The following is an 18829-nucleotide window of genomic DNA, read 5'->3' on the forward strand; positions in this document are numbered from 1 at the left end:
AACCTATAAGAGGAGCAGATTGTTGGAGTTGTACTTCACATATCCCCTAATGGAACATTTTAGGCAACAGAACGTGATGCATAGACTGACAGTTTTCAGGAAGCTATGTACAGTACCCTGCCAGCCCCTCCACAAGCCACAATCTGCCTGTAATCCAAACAGGAGCACAGAGACCCAATGGTAACATCAAAAATTGGGAGCATATAAGAGGAGCAGATTGTGGAGTTTTACTTCACATGGTGATGGTTCTAAAATCAGACTATTTTTACCTTTATGCATTCCCTGCATTAAAGTAAAAAAGTCCCACTACTCTTGCCTGCCCCATCTTTAAACACTTACCCGAGTCCTCTCTCTTACCAGTGCCGTCCCATTTACAGAACTACTGCTCTCTTACTGGTCTCACAGGAGACACAGGCAGTGGGGGAGCCATAGGCCCTTCTGCTGTCAGTCAAATCCTGTGAGGAGAGAGCAGGGGTATGGCTGAGCCACGCTGTGTCACCATGGCTTGCTAAAGGGGCGTCTGTAAGAAGGAGTGGAAAGCACCAGTGGGGGATTTGAAAAGAGGAGGTAAGAGACTGCTCTGTGCTGTATCGTTGCACAGAGCAGGTAAGTATAACTTCTTTTTTACATTAAAGAATATTACCTTTAATAGCACTTCAATTTTATTTATATTACCCATTCTGCCCTTAGTAGCAACACTGCAGCCTGTGTGCACACACAACTCACCTGCTTGGAATAACCACCATAGAGGACCACGTTGCCATCCTGTGTGGTAGTCATTTGGCATCCTGACCGTGGTGAAGGACCCGTCCCAGACGGGGAGATCTTGGCCCACGTAAAGGTGTCAAGGTTAAATGTGTATAGGTCATTATAATAGATGTAGTCCCTAGAAATGAGTAAACAGTTTTTACAGAAAGTAGCTTAGAATGGGCTGTAAGGCTGATGGTATCCAAGGCAAAGAAGGTAAGATGGCACACAAAAAGACAGGCAAAAATAAGTTAAGGATGGGCCAGGCAGAAAAAAAAAAGATGAAGGAAATGACAGGCAAGAACTAAAGGCAGGGAAGGAGCAGGCAGGAGAACCAGAGCAGGAAAGCGGCATGCAGGAGAGAAAAAAAAATCCTGGAAGAGGCAGTCAGAAGAACAGGAACCTCCTCTCCTGTTCTAGGGAAGGGTAGGCAGAAGAACAGAGTGAAAGGAAGATTCAGGCAGCAGAACAGAATACAGGGAAGGGGCGGGCAGGTGAATAGAAAACAGGGAAGGGGCAGACAGGAGAACAGAGGGCAAGGAGCAGGAGGGGAAAAAGAGCACAGAAGCGGCAGGCAGGAGGCACAGAAAGCAGGGAAGCGGCAGGCAGAAGAACAGAAGAGAGGGAAGGGGCAGACAGAAGAACAGAAGAGAGGGAAGGGGCAGACAGAAGAACAGAAGAGAGGGAAGGGGCAGACAGAAGAACAGAAGAGAGGGAAGGGGCAGACAGAAGAACAGAAGAGAGGGAAGGGGCAGACAGAAGAACAGAAGAGAGGGAAGGGGCAGACAGAAGAACAGAAGAGAGGGAAGGGGCAGACAGAAGAGAGGGAAGGGGCAGGCAGAAGAACAGAGGGCAGGGAAGGGGCAGGCAGAAGAACAGAGGGCAGGGAAGGGGCAGGCAGAAGAACAGAGGGCAGGGAAGGGGCAGGCAGAAGAACAGAGGGCAGGGAAGGGGCAGGCAGAAGAACAGAGGGCAGGGAAGGGGCAGGCAGAAGAACAGAGGGCAGGGAAGGGGCAGGCAGAAGAACAGAGGGCAGGGAAGGGTCAGGCAGAAGAACAGAGGGCAGGGAAGAGGCAGACAGAAGAACAGAGGACAGGGAAGGGGCAGACAGAAGAACAGAGGACAGGGAAGGGGCAGACAGAAGAACAGAGGGCAGGGAAGGGGCAGACAGAAGAACAGAGGGCAGGGAAGGGGCAGGCAGAAGAACAGAGGGCAGGGAAGGGGCAGGCAGAAGAACAGAGGGCAGGGAAGGGTCAGGCAGAAGAACAGAGGGCAGGGAAGAGGCAGACAGAAGAACAGAGGACAGGGAAGGGGCAGACAGAAGAACAGAGGACAGGGAAGGGGCAGACAGAAGAACAGAGGACAGGGAAGGGGCAGACAGAAGAACAGAGGGCAGGGAAGAGGCAGACAGAAGAACAGAGGGCAGGGAAGAGGCAGACAGAAGAACAGAGGGCAGGGAAGAGGTCAGCAGAGGAACAGAGGGCAGGGAAGAGGCAGGCAGAGGAACAGAGGGCAGGGAAGAGGCAGGCAGAGGAACAGAGGGCAGGGAAGAGGCAGGCAGAAGAACAGTGGGCAGGGAAGAGGCAGGCAGAAGAACAGTGGGCAGGGAAGGAGGAGGCAGGAGAAAGAGAGCAGGGAAGCGGCAGGCAAAAGAACAGAAGACAGGGAAGGAGCAGGCAGGGAAGAGACAGGCAGAAGAATAGAGGGAAGGGAAGAGGCAAGCAGAAGAACAGAGGGCAGGGAAGAGGGAGGTGAGAGAACAGATGGCAGGGAAGGGACAGGCAATCAAAGGGCTGGGATAAGACAGGCAGGAAAACAAAGGGCAGACCAGAAAAATGATGGTAGGGAGAGGAGGTAGATTTAGGACTAGGACAAGCAGGGGTATGAGATGGCAGGACACACATACAAAGCCTCACCTTGTGCTCTCATGGAATCCTCCAAACACGATCAGCTGTCTCTTGGTATAAAGCATACGGTGCCCGCTTCTTCCAGAGGGGCCCCCAGTAGACCTGCACATGAGAAAGAATGAAAAAAAGGAGCAAGTAATTCAGCACTTTGGTTTACCAAGCAGGAAAAGCTTATTAATCTGAACATGATGTGACACAGAGCTTAAAAAAAAGAAAAAGTTCCTTACATGTTTATTGAAAATAAAAAAAATAAATAAGTTACGGAAGATACTTCCATATCTGTCTGCTCGTGTTCGCTAAAAATTCAAAGTACGACGTCTGGCAGTATCATATTGCTGGGAAAGAATATTTAGGGCTGCTCTTTCTTAGAATATATGCATGTCATTTTTTTTCTCTCTAGAAGATTATGTTATGTATTTATTATATCAGGGTCAGAATTCACTTTTTTTTCTCAGGTTTTTATCCATCTTTCCTGCATCCGGAACAGATGAAAGCTTTTCATCCTGTGAAGTATCTGGAGAGACACCTGCAGGAAGGATGGGATCCGTCACATCTGTCCTAGCAACCGAACTCTTCACGACGGCGGGCGGACCAGATGGGATGAGTGCTCTGCAGAGCTTCTCTGGCGCTGCACTTGTCACCTGTGTACCTGACACCTGGCCAGCCCGGGGATCTCCACACAGCCACCAGAACCTATTGCTGCTAGTAAAACGGCCTCCTGGGAACTGCCGTTGTTGTGGAGATGGCAGGTTTGACACAAGGAGGAGACAATTAACTGCATACAGAGACCTGGCGTACAATTAGAAGAACGTGAAAAGAATACAACAGGTCCCGACATCCAGCCAATTAGTCTATTACAAATTCTGTAGAAATCCCAGCTCTTTAAATTGAGCATCTAGCTATAGCAAGAAAACAAAATTCCCCCGGTTCAGCTTAATATACTTTAATGTAATACTGTAGAAAGGGTCCTACATGCTTCTGTCCTGTAGATACTGATCGTAGAACATTGCAGTGCAGGCGATGAAACTCCTGTAGATACCCAAGGATATGTTCACACTTTGTACATGTCGGGAACAAGCGCAAAATCGTGCACTTTCCAGACCTGCACAGAAACACACTGCCCTTTAGAAGACACACACAGGAGGTGATATTACTTCTTAATGGCACCCCCATGTATCTAGCACGCATGTTTTCATGCACGCCAAAATGCACAGTGCTGTGGTTTAGTGCAGCGCAATTTTGCAAATGGACCAGGGACTTCTTTTGCACATTTCTTGCATGTAGGGCAGGAATGTGGGAAGCACTAAACTCTTGTCAGTCCTTACTTGATATGCTCCCATGTCTTGTTAGCGAGATGAAGCACCCACAGGTCCTTATAGTGGTAAAACTGCTCCCCATCAGGAGATGCAAATTCTCCTCCGAAGACCCAAATCTGGCCACCAGCCTGGGGTACTGCCACTGCCTATGGAGGAAAACATAAGAGAGCAGAGGTCACAACAATCACACTACACACTTTTGCCAAAAGCAGAACAAAAAAGTCCAGATTCAATTTTATTCAGATTTTTATGTCATAAAAAGCCAACGCATTTCAGGGGTCTAAAGGGTCCCTCCGTCATCGGGGCAACACAAAGGATTATGATCAGTATATAGTAGTAATTGGTAAGGATACTGGATGTAAATGCAATACAAAATTAGGAAGGCAGGTATAGATGTACACACACATTCTAAGATATTATATACTCTGTGATACTATATACTATTAGATATTATATACTCTGTGTTTGTATTATATATACACACACACATACAAACACACACATACACACATTCTGTGGAATGTGGTCCAATCATCCTGGGCTGGAATACCTGATCACAGGGGCCAGAAGTTGGGTGACTCCATGCAACACAGATGTACAGCAGTTTCTCAGAAACAGTGCGACTACAACCAAATATTCATGAAGTCATTCAAAGGAAAGCAAAATCTTCAAACATTTCTCAGTTTATATAGTGAATGTTAGAGTTTGTAAAGAAGAATACAAACACTGCGATTTTTTTGAACCGTCTAATATTCACTTTTCTTCAATTTTTTTTGAGGAACAACACAAATTTGATCTATTTTTCTTCATGTTTGGATTTGGAATAGAATGTGTCGTGTTCCCAATGCATTTGTGTGGATGGAAATAAAAGCTATTAGATGGATTTTGAGCTTTATTCACTTTTTTCAACACACTGCTATTATTTTGAACACAACTGTATATAGTGTCATTATATCTGGTGTTTTGAGAGGGTGGAGGTGGATTCATGAAGTGATGATTGGATCACCATAAGAAGAGGATTTGAAAAGACAGTGGAGCACAATTTATATGGCATTTTATGACGTGTAACACTGAACACAGACTGCAATTTGACACTTTAAAGTGGAGTTCCATTCACTCTTTAAAAAAAAAATAAAAGTCAGCAGCTACAAAAACTGTAGCTGCTGACTTTTAAAAAAAACAGCCACTCACCTGTCCCACGATCCCGCGTTGCCCCCGCCGCAGCCCGTTTCTCCGGCTCCTGTATTTCAGGTGCCGGCATCTTCGGTGTGGGCGCCTGGCTGTGACAGCTTGCGGCTTCACAGCCGGGTGCCCATTGCACATGCGCGAGTAGCGCTGCGCTTCCTGAATGGCCCCGTCGTCTTCTTGTCCCACAAGACTTCGGAGAGGGAGGGTAAGAGGACAACTTCCGCTTCCAATCGCCTAGGCAATCGCAGTCGGAAGTGGGAGCGGGTACCTGTCAAATTCGGGTACCTGTCCCCCCCCCCCCCCACTCCCCAAAGGTGCCAATCCTTAATGGGGAGTGGGGGACCAATCTATAAAGCGGAACCTCCCCTTTTGGGTGGAACTCCGCTTTAAGTTGTGAAGCACAAGACACTGATTATTTATCTGCATGTGTGAACTAGGCACTTTGTATACTTAAATTTTGACACAGAGTTCTTAATATTTTACAAGCGCTGTATATTTATGATTTTTTAAAAAGTGAAGGATTGTAAAAAAGGAGAATTTGATGGAATTGTATAGTATATACTTACCTTGATACTGTACTGTACTGCAATAAAAACCTGATAGGGGTACTTACCCCCTACAACATATCTAGTGGCAAAAAACAATTACTGCCGAGGACAGTGGCTATATTGAGTATTGAGCTCAGAGGTCTTACTGACCAATAAGGAGAATAGGGATGGAGTTGGGCTATGCTGAAAGTCTACAAGAGAATGGAGAATTTATTTGTATGCTTTCACAATTGCTAACGTAAAAAAATAAAGAAAAAAAAATAATGAATACATAATTCAGTTAATTATGGGATATATGCCAGGAGTGCCTTATTAATAAATATCTCCAAAAGCCAGAGGGTCTTCTGAGAGCAGGCTCTGTACATGTTTCTCTGTCAATCAAGTCCATTAGCCTGAGCGGCGCACAAATAATTGTCATGGCAGACAAACCGCTGTACTCGTTCAGCTCCAGCGCCTTCACCTAATACAGGCGGCAAATGAGGCTTCACGGGCGGCGCGGCTGTTCATGTTTATGAAAATTACATGCATGACATGATAAGTGCAGCCGCCCCACTTCCACACACAACACCTCAGATACCGTCACATCTCCAGGAATTATTCCTGAATAAACAGCGGAGGAAGATTCCCTGGAAACCACGAACACCATTCCAGGAATTATTTTACATAAAATAAAAAAAAAAAGGACCATTCCAAGAAACCAGTTGGCTCCATTTCAACACAATATCCCATCCTCCTCATTTTCGCCTGTTTATCAAAGAGACCCTGTCACTATGCCATACAGCAGAAAGGGATATAGTCTCTTTAACCAGTTGTGGACACTGGCCGTGCCCATCAAAAAGTACACAGGGCATGTATTTATTATTTATTTCAAGTACTTATATAGCGCCGTCAATTTATGCAGCGCTTTACATATATATTGTACATTCACATCAGTCCCTAACCCTCAAGGGGCGTACAATCTAAGGTCCCTAACTCACATTCATACATACACATAGTAGGGCCAATTTAGACAGGAGCCAATTAACCTACCAGCATGTCTTTGGAGTGTAGGAGGAAACCGGAGTACCCGGAGGAAACCCACACAGGCACAGGGAGAACATGCAAACTCCAGGCAGGTGGTGCCGTGGCTGGGATTTGAACCAACGACCCTACTACTGCCAGGCGGAAGTGCTAACCATTTAGTGCTGCCCATGTGTAGGTTATTCTTAGCTTCAGAATGCTGCCACTGTCTCCTTGCACTTGCCAGCAATTCTCAACTGTCAAAATGACAGCTGGGATTGTTGTGTAAATACTGGAGCTGTAGGAGCTGCTGCTGTAAATAAAAAAAACAAAAAAAATCCAATACAGTGTTTATAAACATTGATCAGACAAGCGATAGATATAAAGTAACATTATTTGTAAACATTATTCAGACAGGCGATAGGGAAGTAACATTTTTTATAAACACTGATCAGACAGGCGATAGGGAGATACAAAGTAACAGAGGGGAGATAGGGAGATACAAAGTAACAGAGGGGAGATAATAAAGAGATACAAAGTAACAGAGGGGGAGATAAAGAGATACAAAGTAACAGAGGGGAGATAAAGAGATACAAAGTAACAGAGGGGAGATAAAGAGATACAAAAAAAAAACATACAGGAGATAGAAAGATGTTACTTTTGTTACTTTTGTATCTATCCCATTCAACAGCAGATTAAAGGGATGACCTTCCATTTGCATATAATGTCAGTTAAAGCAACCTGACAAAAAAAAAAAAAAAAAATTTAAATAGCGTCCAGTTAAATCTCTTATTATCCTGAGTTTACACCAATCAGCCCTAATCCTCTAATTAATTCCTTCTTACCTTTCTCACCTTAACTATTTTCCTGATGATTTTTTTAACATTTTTTTTTCTGTTTTGTTACTTTTTTTGCATATGAATTGTATAAAAATAAAATAATTTTTGCAAGACAAACCTATTTTAAATACTTACCTCAACCCCGCCCCCCACTTTATATATTTGTGCTTGTTTTAGACTTATCTTATTACATTGTTTGTTGTTGTTGTACTGTGCCATGTATTGTCCCCCCTATTGTACAGCGCTGAGCAAACCCTTTGGCGCTATATAAACTCGTAGTAATAATAATAATAATAATTACTGATGTTGCAGAGCGCTGAAGAACCTGCTGGCGTTCTATAAATTATTAATATCATAAATGCTGAAATGTTATTTGCTCAATGGATTACACGTGAAATGTTTTCATTTCCTGAAAGAAATACCGGCGCCGAGCCTGGTAGCAGTACATTCGCTTAAGAAGGACCATCGGAGCTAAAAATAAGTCAAAGTAACAGTAATTAAAAAGGAAACGGATGTTGTCATGGAGATATTAAGTGCTAATGATAATGCTCGGGGTTATATTATATATCACTTTACAAACTGCGGCTTTTAATTAAATACCAGAAGTTGAATAAACTTCGTTCTGTAAAGAGAGGGCTCATCGTTTTTGGCTTTTTTTTTGCATGCTTTAGCTATTAATAGCAATTTACTATTCTGTACCAGAGGAGCTTACACTCTAATGTCCCCCCCTCAGTCACACTATTATTATACATTTATAAAGCTCTGACATGTACCACAGTGCTGTAAAAAGAACGCTGATCCTTTCACTTTTTTTTTTTTTTTATTTCAGGTACTTATGTAGCGCTGTCAATCAGTCTCAGTACCAGAGGGTCTTACAGTACTCCACAAAGTCAGACACCATTATTATACAATTACACTCACTGGCCACTTCATTAGGTACATCTAAAAATCTCCCCCCTACCATTACACCACCAGCCTGAACCGTTAATGTAAGACAGGAATGATCCATGCTTTCGTATCGTTTACGCCACATTCTGACCCTACCATCTGAATGTCGCAGCAACCAGTCTGCCCATTCTCCTCTGACATCAACAAGGCATTTTCATCCACAAAACTGCCGCTCACTGGATATTTTTTCTTTTTTTGGATAACTCTCTGTAAACCCTAGAGATGGTTGTGCGTGAAAATCCCAGTAGATCAGCAGTAATTGAAATACTCAGACCAGCCCGTCTGGCACCAACCATGCCATGTTCAAAGTCACTTAAATCCCCTTCGTCCCCATTCTGATGCTCGGTTTGAACTTCAGCAAGTCGTCTTCAACATGTCTAGATGCCTAAATGCATTGAGTTTCTACCATGTGATTGGCCGATTAGCAATTTGTGCTACCAAGCAATTGAACAGGTGTACCTAATAAAGTGGCTGGTGAGTGTATATAGCTCTGCAGCAGAGGAGCTTACACTCTAATATGCCCCCATAGCTACACTCTATTATTTTACATTTATATAGCTCTGCTATACAGAGAACACTCAACCAGTCACATCAGTCTCTATACCAGAGGAGCTTGAGCTCTAATCTCCCCCCCCCCCATAGTCACACACCTGGCTGACGTTGGCCGGTGCTGTCGTCTATCACACTGTAATACATTTTTTCTCTTTTCCAGTTACAGAAGATCATATAGGCGACCTTTACCCATGTATTATCATTAAAAGTGATGCTGTGGTAGAGGTGCCATCTGCTGGTCGATTGCAGCACTTCTGGTGCAGGAAAGATTTCCAAACTTTGCATAGACAGGAGACTGAGTACTTTGTGGATTAGTTACTAAAACTGGAGAGTACAAATTCTGGTGCAGCTCTGCATAACAACCAAGCAGAAGTTAGAAGCTGATTGGCTACCATGCAAAGCTACACCAAAGTGCTCCAGTTTTAGAAAATCTACCCCTTTGTGTTTGTTGTTCTGTTCCTTTTTGAGTAATTCGGAAATCCAAGAACCCCCTTTTTTTACCCTGTTTTTAAAGTGGACCTTCACTCAAACAAAACACTATTTATCCTTGCCATCAAGGCTGGGACAAGAAGGGGCACGTGCCTTAGGCCAGGAGAGTATTTACCGCAAGGCAAACAAGGCACTTGCCTAGGGCGGCATATTTCAGGGGGGCAGCACCTCCCCCTCAGAAGAAAGTATGAAATAAGGAACACACGTGCTAAAGGAACTAGGTGGGATCTGAGAGAGGCTGCAGGTTGTTTGGTGGTGTATGTACAGCCTGATTCTCGTTCCTGGGGATGTCTGAAGCTGTGCTAGTGGAAGGCTCTCCCAGGTGGAGTGCAGGGGTGTCAGCGAGAGGGGGAAAGGGGGGGGGGGGGTGTTGGTTGGTGTCCGTGGGGGCAGATGATTTTGTGTTGCCTAGGACAGCACAAAACCTAAATACACCACTGCCTTGGGCACCATGCTGCTATGTATGGGGCTTCAGCGGACAGGTGTGACTGCAGTATCACTATGGTTAGCAGGGGGTTTTTTTTGTAATCTGGAATGCAGCAGTAATCAGTACCACCACCTCCGGCACATACCCTGCACTCGCAGCAGTCACTTGTTGTCGGCTTCCTCTGCCAGCAGGTTTATCAAGGAGCCGGTCTGATATAATAAATTAGTCTGTTGCTGCTATGAACACCCACGGCTCCTCTCGTTACTAAGAGAAAAGTGACACCCACTCTTCCTGGGTACGCCGCTCTCCTCAGCTGACAGTGGGCGGAAGGAAATCCCAGATTCCCTGGCAGGATTGCCCTAATATAGCATTAGCTTGTCATCCGGAGGGTGCAATTAAACGGTTAGTTGCCACGGTAAATAAAAATGTCATCTATGAGACAGCAGCCAAAGGGGCATCTGTAGGCATGGGCAGTGCGCCAGTTGGTGAACTACAACTCCCATTATGTCTGGACACTCAATGGCTGTGCATTTCTGAAACAACCTTGGACAAGGTGAGAAAACAAAAAAGGATTACCTGTGTATGCATGCTTCCCAATGACAAGACACACAGGGGTTTATTTACTAAAGCTGGAGAGTCCAAAATCAGACTCCCTTCTGCATAGAAACCAATCAGCTTCCAGGTTTCATTGCCAAAGCTTCATTGAACAAGCTGAGGTTAGAAGCTGATTGGTTTCTATGCAGAAGGGAGTCTGATTTTGGACTCTCCAGCTTTAGTAAATAAACCCCACACTGTCATCTTATAGACAGATACTGATCCAGCACTGCTTCCTCTTCCATTGACAAGACACACAAGGGGGTTATTTATTAAAATGAATGATGCAAAGTCTGGTGCAGTTCTGCATAGTAACCAATCAGCTTCCATGTTTTATTGTCAAAGCTTAGGTAGCACAGAATGAAGTTAGAAGCTGATTGGTTAACATGCACACTGGCACCAGGTCCTGTGTGCACCAATTTTAGTAAATCTCCCCAACACAGTCATCTTATATACAGCTTAATAATCCAGCACTGCTTCCTCCTCCACTATCTGACCAGGCACACTGTCATTTTATATTCAGCGCACTTTCTCCCCTGCAATATAATCAGAAATAAAACATACTTCAACATATACCAAATAATCAATGTGACAAAATCATACATATATAAACCATTAAGTGTACACACACACACACACACACACACACACAACAGTCAGGTCCATAAATATTGGGACATGGACACAATTCTAACATTTTTGGCTCTATACACCACCACAATGGATTTGAAATGAAACGAACAAGGATGTGCTTTAACTGCACACTGTCAGCTTTAATTTGAGGGTATTTACATCCAAATCAGGTGAACGGTGTAGGAATTACAACAGTTTGCATATGTGCCTCCCACTTGTTAAGGGACCAAAAGTAATGGGACAGAATAGTAATCATAACTCAAACTTTCACTTTTTAATACTTGGTTGCAAATCCTTTGCTGTCAATTACAGCCTGAAGTCTGGAACGCATAGACATCACCAGACGCTGGGTTTCATCCCTGGTGATGCTCTGCCAGGCCTCTACTGCAACTGTCTTCAGTTCCTGCTTGTTCTTGGGGCATTTTCCCTTCAGTTTTGTCTTCAGCAAGTGAAATGCATGCTCAATCGGATTCAGGTCAGGTGATTGACTTGGCCATTGCATAACATTCCACTTCTTTCCCTTAAAAAAAACTCTTTGGTTGCTTTTGCAGTATGCTTTGAGTCATTGTCCATCTGCACTGTGAGTCGGCGTCCAATGAGTTGTGAAGCATTTGGCTGAATATGAGCAGATAATATTCCCGAAACACTTCAGAATTCATCCTGCTGCTTTTGTCAGCAGTCACATCATCAATAAATACAAGAGAAACAGTTCCATTGGCAGCCATACATGCCCACGCCATGACACTACCACCACCATGCCTCACTGATGAGGTGGTATGCTTAGGATCATGAGCAGTTCCTTTCCTTCTCCATACTCTTCTCTTCCCATCACTCTGGTACAAGTTGATCTCGGTCTCATCTGTCCATAAGATGTTGTTCCAGAACTGTGAAGGCTTTTTTAGATGTCGTTTGGCAAACTCTAATCTGGCCTTCCTGTTTTTGAGGCTCACCAATGGTTTCCATCTTGTGGTGAACCCTCTGTATTCACTCTGGTGAAGTCTTCTCTTGATTGGTGACTTTGACACACATACACCTACCTCCTGGAGAGTGTTCTTGATCTGGCCAACTGTTGTGAAGGGTGTTTTCTTCACCAGGAAAAGAATTCTTCGGTCATCCACCACAGTTGTTTTCCGTGGTCTTCCGGGTCTTTTGGTGTTGCTGAGCTCACCGGTGCGTTCCTTCTTTTTAAGAATGTTCCAATCAGTTGTTTTGGCCACGCCTAATGTTTTTGCCATCTCTCTGATGGGTTTGTTTTTTTCAGCCAAATGATGGCTTGCTTCACTGATAGTGACAGCTCTTTGGATCTCATCTTGAGAGTTGACAGCAACAGATTCCAAATGCAAATAGCACACTTGAAATGAACTCTGGACCTTTTATCTGCTCATTGTAATTGGGATAATGAGGGAATAACACACACCTGGCCATGGAACAGCTGAGAAGCCAATTGTCCCATTACTTTTGGTCCCTTAACAAGTGGGAGGCACATATGCAAACTGTTGTAATTCCTACACCGTTCACCTGATTTGGATGTTAATACCCTCAAATTAAATCTGACAGTCTGCAGTTAAAGCCCATCTTGTTTGTTTCATTTCAAATCCATTGTGGTGGTGTATAGAGCCAAAAATGTTAGAATTGTGTCGATGTCCCAATATGTATGGACCTGACTGTACACACACATATATATATATATATATATATATATATATATATATTTATACACACACACACGATAAAAAAAAACACTCCGCTCTCAGCCTGCGATAACTCCAGAATTCTATAAAATAAGGAACTCCCAAGTGCATAACCTCCACCTATCCCTGAAGGGTATCCTCTCACCTTCAATATTGATCCTCGCTACAAGTTCAAACATGCATGTTATTTTATGCCAGGACTCCTCCAAATCCCATGAATCTTCAGTCCTTGATCTCCAGGACTCAGCTTTATGAGTTAATTAGTAACACCAGCCATTGGGAAGATGCATCCCACAATCAGACTCAAAAAGAAGCAGAGGAGACCATAGTGCTGACTACAAACCTTTTTAAAAAAACAAAAGGAACAAAAAATACAAAAAACAAACAAAATTGAACTCACATCAATAAGAAGAACACTCCATATATAAAAGGACTGGTAACAGAACACAGTCAAAAGAGCAGTAAATGGCAAACCCCCAGAAGCACAGATCCCTTCAGCTCGTACAGTCAGTTCTCTCCCAGATCACTGAGCTCTGCCAAACGTGTTTCGTCATTAGGGGTACTTGATATATGAAGCAGTATTATTTTTGAAGGGATACAATTTTATTTTTTTATATTTTTTCAAAGCTGCAGTGTGCATATAGTCTTCTTTGCTTCTTTTGGAGTCTGATTATGGGATGCAGTCCCCCAATGGCTGGTATTACTAATTGACCCATTAAGCTGAGTCCTGGTAACCAATAGATCTATAATGGAGATCCACGGGATTTGGTGGAGCTTGAGAGATTATTAGCACCCACCTGAGTCTTGGCATAAAACACGCATTTTTGAACTTTGTAGTGAGGGTCAATATTAAAGGATAAGATCACTTTTGGTAACATGTAACATGTTCCTGCACCTGCAGCTCTCCTCCCCGATCCCCTCATCCCTGTGACAGTAGGCATGGGATCTTCTCCCCACACCCGCTGTCACGATTTGTAAAGAGCATGGCCATGCAAGGTTCCACGCATGTGGCCACATTATTCAGTCACAGAGTTCCGTGAATGAATAGACTACAAGTACCAACAGCCCTTGCTGATCTTCCTGAACCTGAAGTAACTGCCTGCCTGTATCAGAGGTATGGGCAGACAGCTACACAGACAGTCTTCAGGAGCCTGACACTGCACCCGTGACTTGTGGATCGTGGGTGCAATGCTTTAGAAAATAAATAAATGCATTTTTTTTTTACCTGCAAAAAAAGTGTGCATTTATTATTTTTTCTAAAAGGTGAACTTATCCTTTAAAAGGGATCCCCTTTAGAGCACTGGTGTCAAACTGGCATTGCCAAACTACAAGTCCCATGAGGCATTGCAAGATTGGCAGTTACAAGCATGACTGCCAAAGGCAGAGGCATGATGGGACTTGTAGTTTCGCACAATTGGAAGGCCACTAGTTTGACACCCTGCTTTAGGAGGTCGATGGAGGTTATTAACCTGGCAGTGCACTGTATTGTTTATTTTGAAGAATTATGGACTTTGCGGACAGATCATAGCTTGCAGTGTTTTCACATACATAAAGGCTTCACACACTTCACGTTTTAGATGTTATTTTGTCACATTTATTATTTAAAGCTTATGTTGAAGCATAGGATTTATTTTTGATTATTATTATATTTGATTGCATTGTTGTATTTGTTCAGTGCAAAATGTTTATATATGAACATTTGGGCCGATTTATCACATAGTGCTTTCAGCTTCTATTTCAAGGCCGTTGCACAGCCTTTTTTCACATAGAATCCACTTTTTCCCATTACCTTAGTTTCTACCCCATAATCCTTAAAAACCTCAACCTCCGATCAGAGATCTCCAGTGTCTGTGGTATCTTGTTTCTGATCTATGATTTATTACACTATTAATACACTGACAACACTTTATACAGCCGAGTTGATAGCACTTCATAAATTAATAATTATGAACAGGCACGGTGTACGGGTCTGTGTGCTTATTCCTTATTTTGTCAGAATTGCAATTGCATTTTGGGTAAATAAAATCGAAATGAATGTACACATGGAATAATCGCCTGTTTCTATTAGGATCTAAAATTTTACTTGTAGTGATTGTGATAAATAATTATATGCAGCACTAACAGGCTGAAGTTCTTCTAAAGTAGATATTAGCTACTACCGATTAACATGTACTACACGCATTAACGCTTAACATTCCCCTTCCACACTGCAGAGTGAGGAATCCAAGTCTTACAGCTCTGGGGTATGACAAACAGATGCCAAGCTCATGTTATCCCAGAGACTGGGGGGGGGGGGGGGAGAGGAGTGATGCCAGCCTATCCGGTAACATCATCCTCCAGCTCTGGGAATCAACAGATCTATTAACCAGCTAATAGCACTCATGGCAAGAGGGTGGCTGGGCTGTAATATTGGTCTGGTGGTATCTAGTTGGATTTAGTCACCTTAACCGCCCTAGCGGTCTGATTATTTCAGATTTTTGGTGCTGAAAGCGGTACCATTATTTTGCATGGAAATATATAGTTTTTTTATTGCAGGCTGTAATATTTAGGAATAACTCACTGAAATCTGTCCGAAAAAGAGTCTATTAAACATCCCGGGGAGGATAAAATTTGAAAAACGAAATCATAAATTATCATTTAATAAATAATCATAAAAAAATAATAATATAATATTAATACATTTAATTCAATAATATAATCAAACCAAAAACACTGAAATTTGAAATATAGCGCCAAGTTCGCACATCGCTGAGCAAAGTCGCAAAATTGTTTTCAGTGTCTGATGATGAATTTCCCCCACGAATCATTATCACTCAATTCTGCAAGTGGTTCTGATTTACGATCGCTGTTCTCTAGCTGATCTAAAACCGCTTTTGACCTAAAGGGACGCTTTTTGGATGCCATGGACTTTTCTAAGTTTCCAGGCAGAAAGAACAGTAAAAATGCAGACAGGGGACAGGACAAAGCACTCGGGACAAAATGTATGTGAAATGGTTTGAAACAGCAATGTTTTACAATGTAAAATTCGTTTTGAAAAAAAATGACATTTTTTAAAAATTTTCAAATTTCCTGCCAGTTCCGCCGCCCGTACGTCCCAACGTCACAGGGACCGGAACACAGAAGCCGGATGCCAGCATCAGCCAGAGGAGATGGCCGGGGACGCTGCAGGGGACACATCGCGGGAGCTAAGGACAAGGTAAGCTCTGCAGGGACTCCCTATGCAGCGCCGCATGGTAAGCCCGAGTGTAGCTCGGGGTTACCGCTTTTGGTACTGAAACTCTACCCCGAGCTACACTCGGGAATACCGCTAGGGAGGTTAAAGCTGAAGTTTGTTCGGGTTATATTTTGCCTTCCCTGGGTCCTCCTCTTACCCACCAAAAAGCAAGCAGTGGGCTGCCTCTTAGATGTGGGTATTCTTAGGAGAGCTGAATTTGAACTCCAGGCAAAAACAAATACATATAATTTTAAATCGGTTCAGTCAGTCTTGTGATCCAGTCCTGCCAAGACTGTAGAGGAAGATTCTTGACCTCCCTGCAAACCACACTGTAGCTAAGTCATACAGCATGGTACTTGTCAGGGGCGGACTGATAACTTATGGGGCCCCCGAGCAATAGGGGATCATGGAGCCCCTGTGTCCTTGCCCACAAAGCACACCAGAAAAGCCTATAAAAGAAAAAAAACAAAAAGGTAGCAGGGGCATTTCATGGGGCCCCCTACTGACCCCGGGCCCTCGGGCAGTGCCTGAGTGCTCGAATGGACAGTCCGCCCCTGGTCCTGGTCAACATGCCTACCCCCCCCCCCCCCTTACAGTGTTACACTTAACAGCAACTATGTCTGATTGAGGCACTTTAACGTGAATATCAATAAGGGTCTCAACAAAGTACATGTGCATGGGTAGTACATAGAAGAAATCTCTGTATCATCAGACTGCAGTCACAACTACTGGGCTTTACACAAGGGTGCTGTGATGTTTTCCAGAAACGATGTATGGCACCCCACCAGCCCTTTCCAATCTATCTGTATTGCATAAAGAAGCACAGAGACCCAATATGATGTCACCAGGTCTAAATATAAGTATGTAATGGAAACAGAAAGGTTTTCTGAAAATAATTTATTAGCATGTTGATGAGGGGGGAGGGAGGAACCAGAGAAGGAGAAATTTAGGCAGATTAAACTTAAATGGACTTGGCACTGCCAAGGAAATGGGACTCACCTGATGCGCACAACGCCGAGGTGGCGGGTTTGGAACGTCGATTTTATTCCAGCTGTTCTTCTTTATATTGTAAATATACAGCTCATTATATAGAAAGGTCTGAAGGAAATAAAAGACAAAATAATTAAAAACAGAATGCAATCCCAAACCCTGGAGTAAAAGATAATAAATACCATAAAATAAAAAACGAAATGATATATTTGATACACAAACCAATGAGTGGGATCTGTGGTCAGGTACGACCTCGGATTGAGCGGCCCTGCCAGAACGTCAACAGGGACCACCTTATGTTCTCCTATGGAGCTCAGCACTGTGCAATGAGAAGTAGGATGAATTTTGACATCTAAATAGGTATTAGGACAGTGGAGGTGGGGTGTAACATAGGCTAGCATTAGGTTATGCTTTAAATTTGAGCTTTATATAATTTTCCCTTGATCCCTTCCAGTCCCATTGAGAAGGGCTTTCTGGTTGCAGTTGTTTCCACTGGTCATTCATTCTTTGCTGTCCCTTGTAAGGCCTCCCAAAGTCTGCAGTGGGAATGGGCATGAATAATTGAATTTTGGAATGATTAGCAGTGTGCTAATTACACTGCAGCAGTGGAATACCAATTAGCGTGCAGAGAGAATGATTGGTGGAGCTGGGAACCCCAGTCCTGCACTATCCTAGGCCCAGTACTAGGTGTTCCCAGAACAAAGGATTTTTAGATAACACAATGAGCCACCCAGGACAACAAGCTCCAGACAAACAGGCCACATCGACTCTTACTGCTTGCACACAAAAGTTTCCAGTGAGGCTGGAGTGTGCCTTTAAGAGTCTGATCCACATGGGTTTGTCATAGGTGAGGAAGCAGATTATTCATACCACGTTTCCCACCATCGGGGCTGACACTGATCTACAGATTAGAGCACACAACACACCATAGCCTGCAGGCAATCAGAGCCCATTAAACATTAACAGGGAGCTGACACTAGGAGACCAGTAATGGGCACAGATTTCTACTGGTTTATGTTTCAGCACAGTGTAGGGGGAGAGGTATGGAAGTCTGAAGCAGTTCACTGGAAGTCTAGCAGGATGCAATATATTCCAGGAACTCAGATCTGTCAATGTCCAGGGCAAAAAAATTACAATATATACATACATACATACACACTTCAATGATTTCTACTAACACCTTGCACTGAGAAATGCATTTTCACCCGACAATACCATATACATGGTGCACTGAGAATATTGTAAGATTACCCCACACACAGAATATTACGCAGGATTACACAGTCACAATTACAATATAATCAGAGTTTAACCACTTCAAGTCCAGACACTTTCACCCCCTTCCAGTCCAGGCCAATTTTCAGCGATATCACACTTTGAATGACAATTGCGCGGTCATGCAACACTGTACCCATATGAATTTTTTAGCATTTTTTTGAGACAGATAAAACTTTATTTTGGTGGTATTTATTCACCACTGGGATTTTTTTTATATAAATGAAAAAGTACACAAATTTTTAGAAAAGAAGAAAAAAAAAAAAAAAAAAAAGGTATTTTTCTTATAAAATGTTGCAAATAAATAATTTCTTCATAAATCTATTCATCTACCTTTTTAGTAAAAAAAAACAAATATATACAAATTATAACCAAAAATTATAATTTTTCAAATTTTTTAGTTTTTTTTAAATTATTATTTATTTTTTAACATACTGTCACCCTAGCAGTACAGTGTCACCATAGTGACACT

General features: G+C 43.1%; 1 protein-coding gene across 1 annotated transcript in view; it reads right to left on the reverse strand.

Moving 5' to 3' along the window:
* The window catches only part of KLHDC4 (kelch domain containing 4), a 52342-nt gene that overhangs the window by 20603 nt on the left and 12910 nt on the right, over positions 1-18829 (reverse strand). The window contains exons 4-7 of the mRNA XM_089654118.1: positions 17092-17190; positions 3980-4116; positions 2664-2756; positions 727-886 (exon numbers count right to left, since the gene is read on the reverse strand). Of these exons, the coding sequence (XP_089510244.1) occupies positions 727-886; positions 2664-2756; positions 3980-4116; positions 17092-17190 (489 nt within the window). The remainder of the gene's footprint in view (positions 1-726; positions 887-2663; positions 2757-3979; positions 4117-17091; positions 17191-18829) is intronic.

Source organism: Staurois parvus, unplaced genomic scaffold (genome assembly GCF_062004578.1).
Source record: "Staurois parvus isolate SC_StPar_1 unplaced genomic scaffold, SC_StPar_1.0 ptg000745l, whole genome shotgun sequence".
Taxonomy (NCBI): domain Eukaryota; kingdom Metazoa; phylum Chordata; class Amphibia; order Anura; family Ranidae; genus Staurois; species Staurois parvus.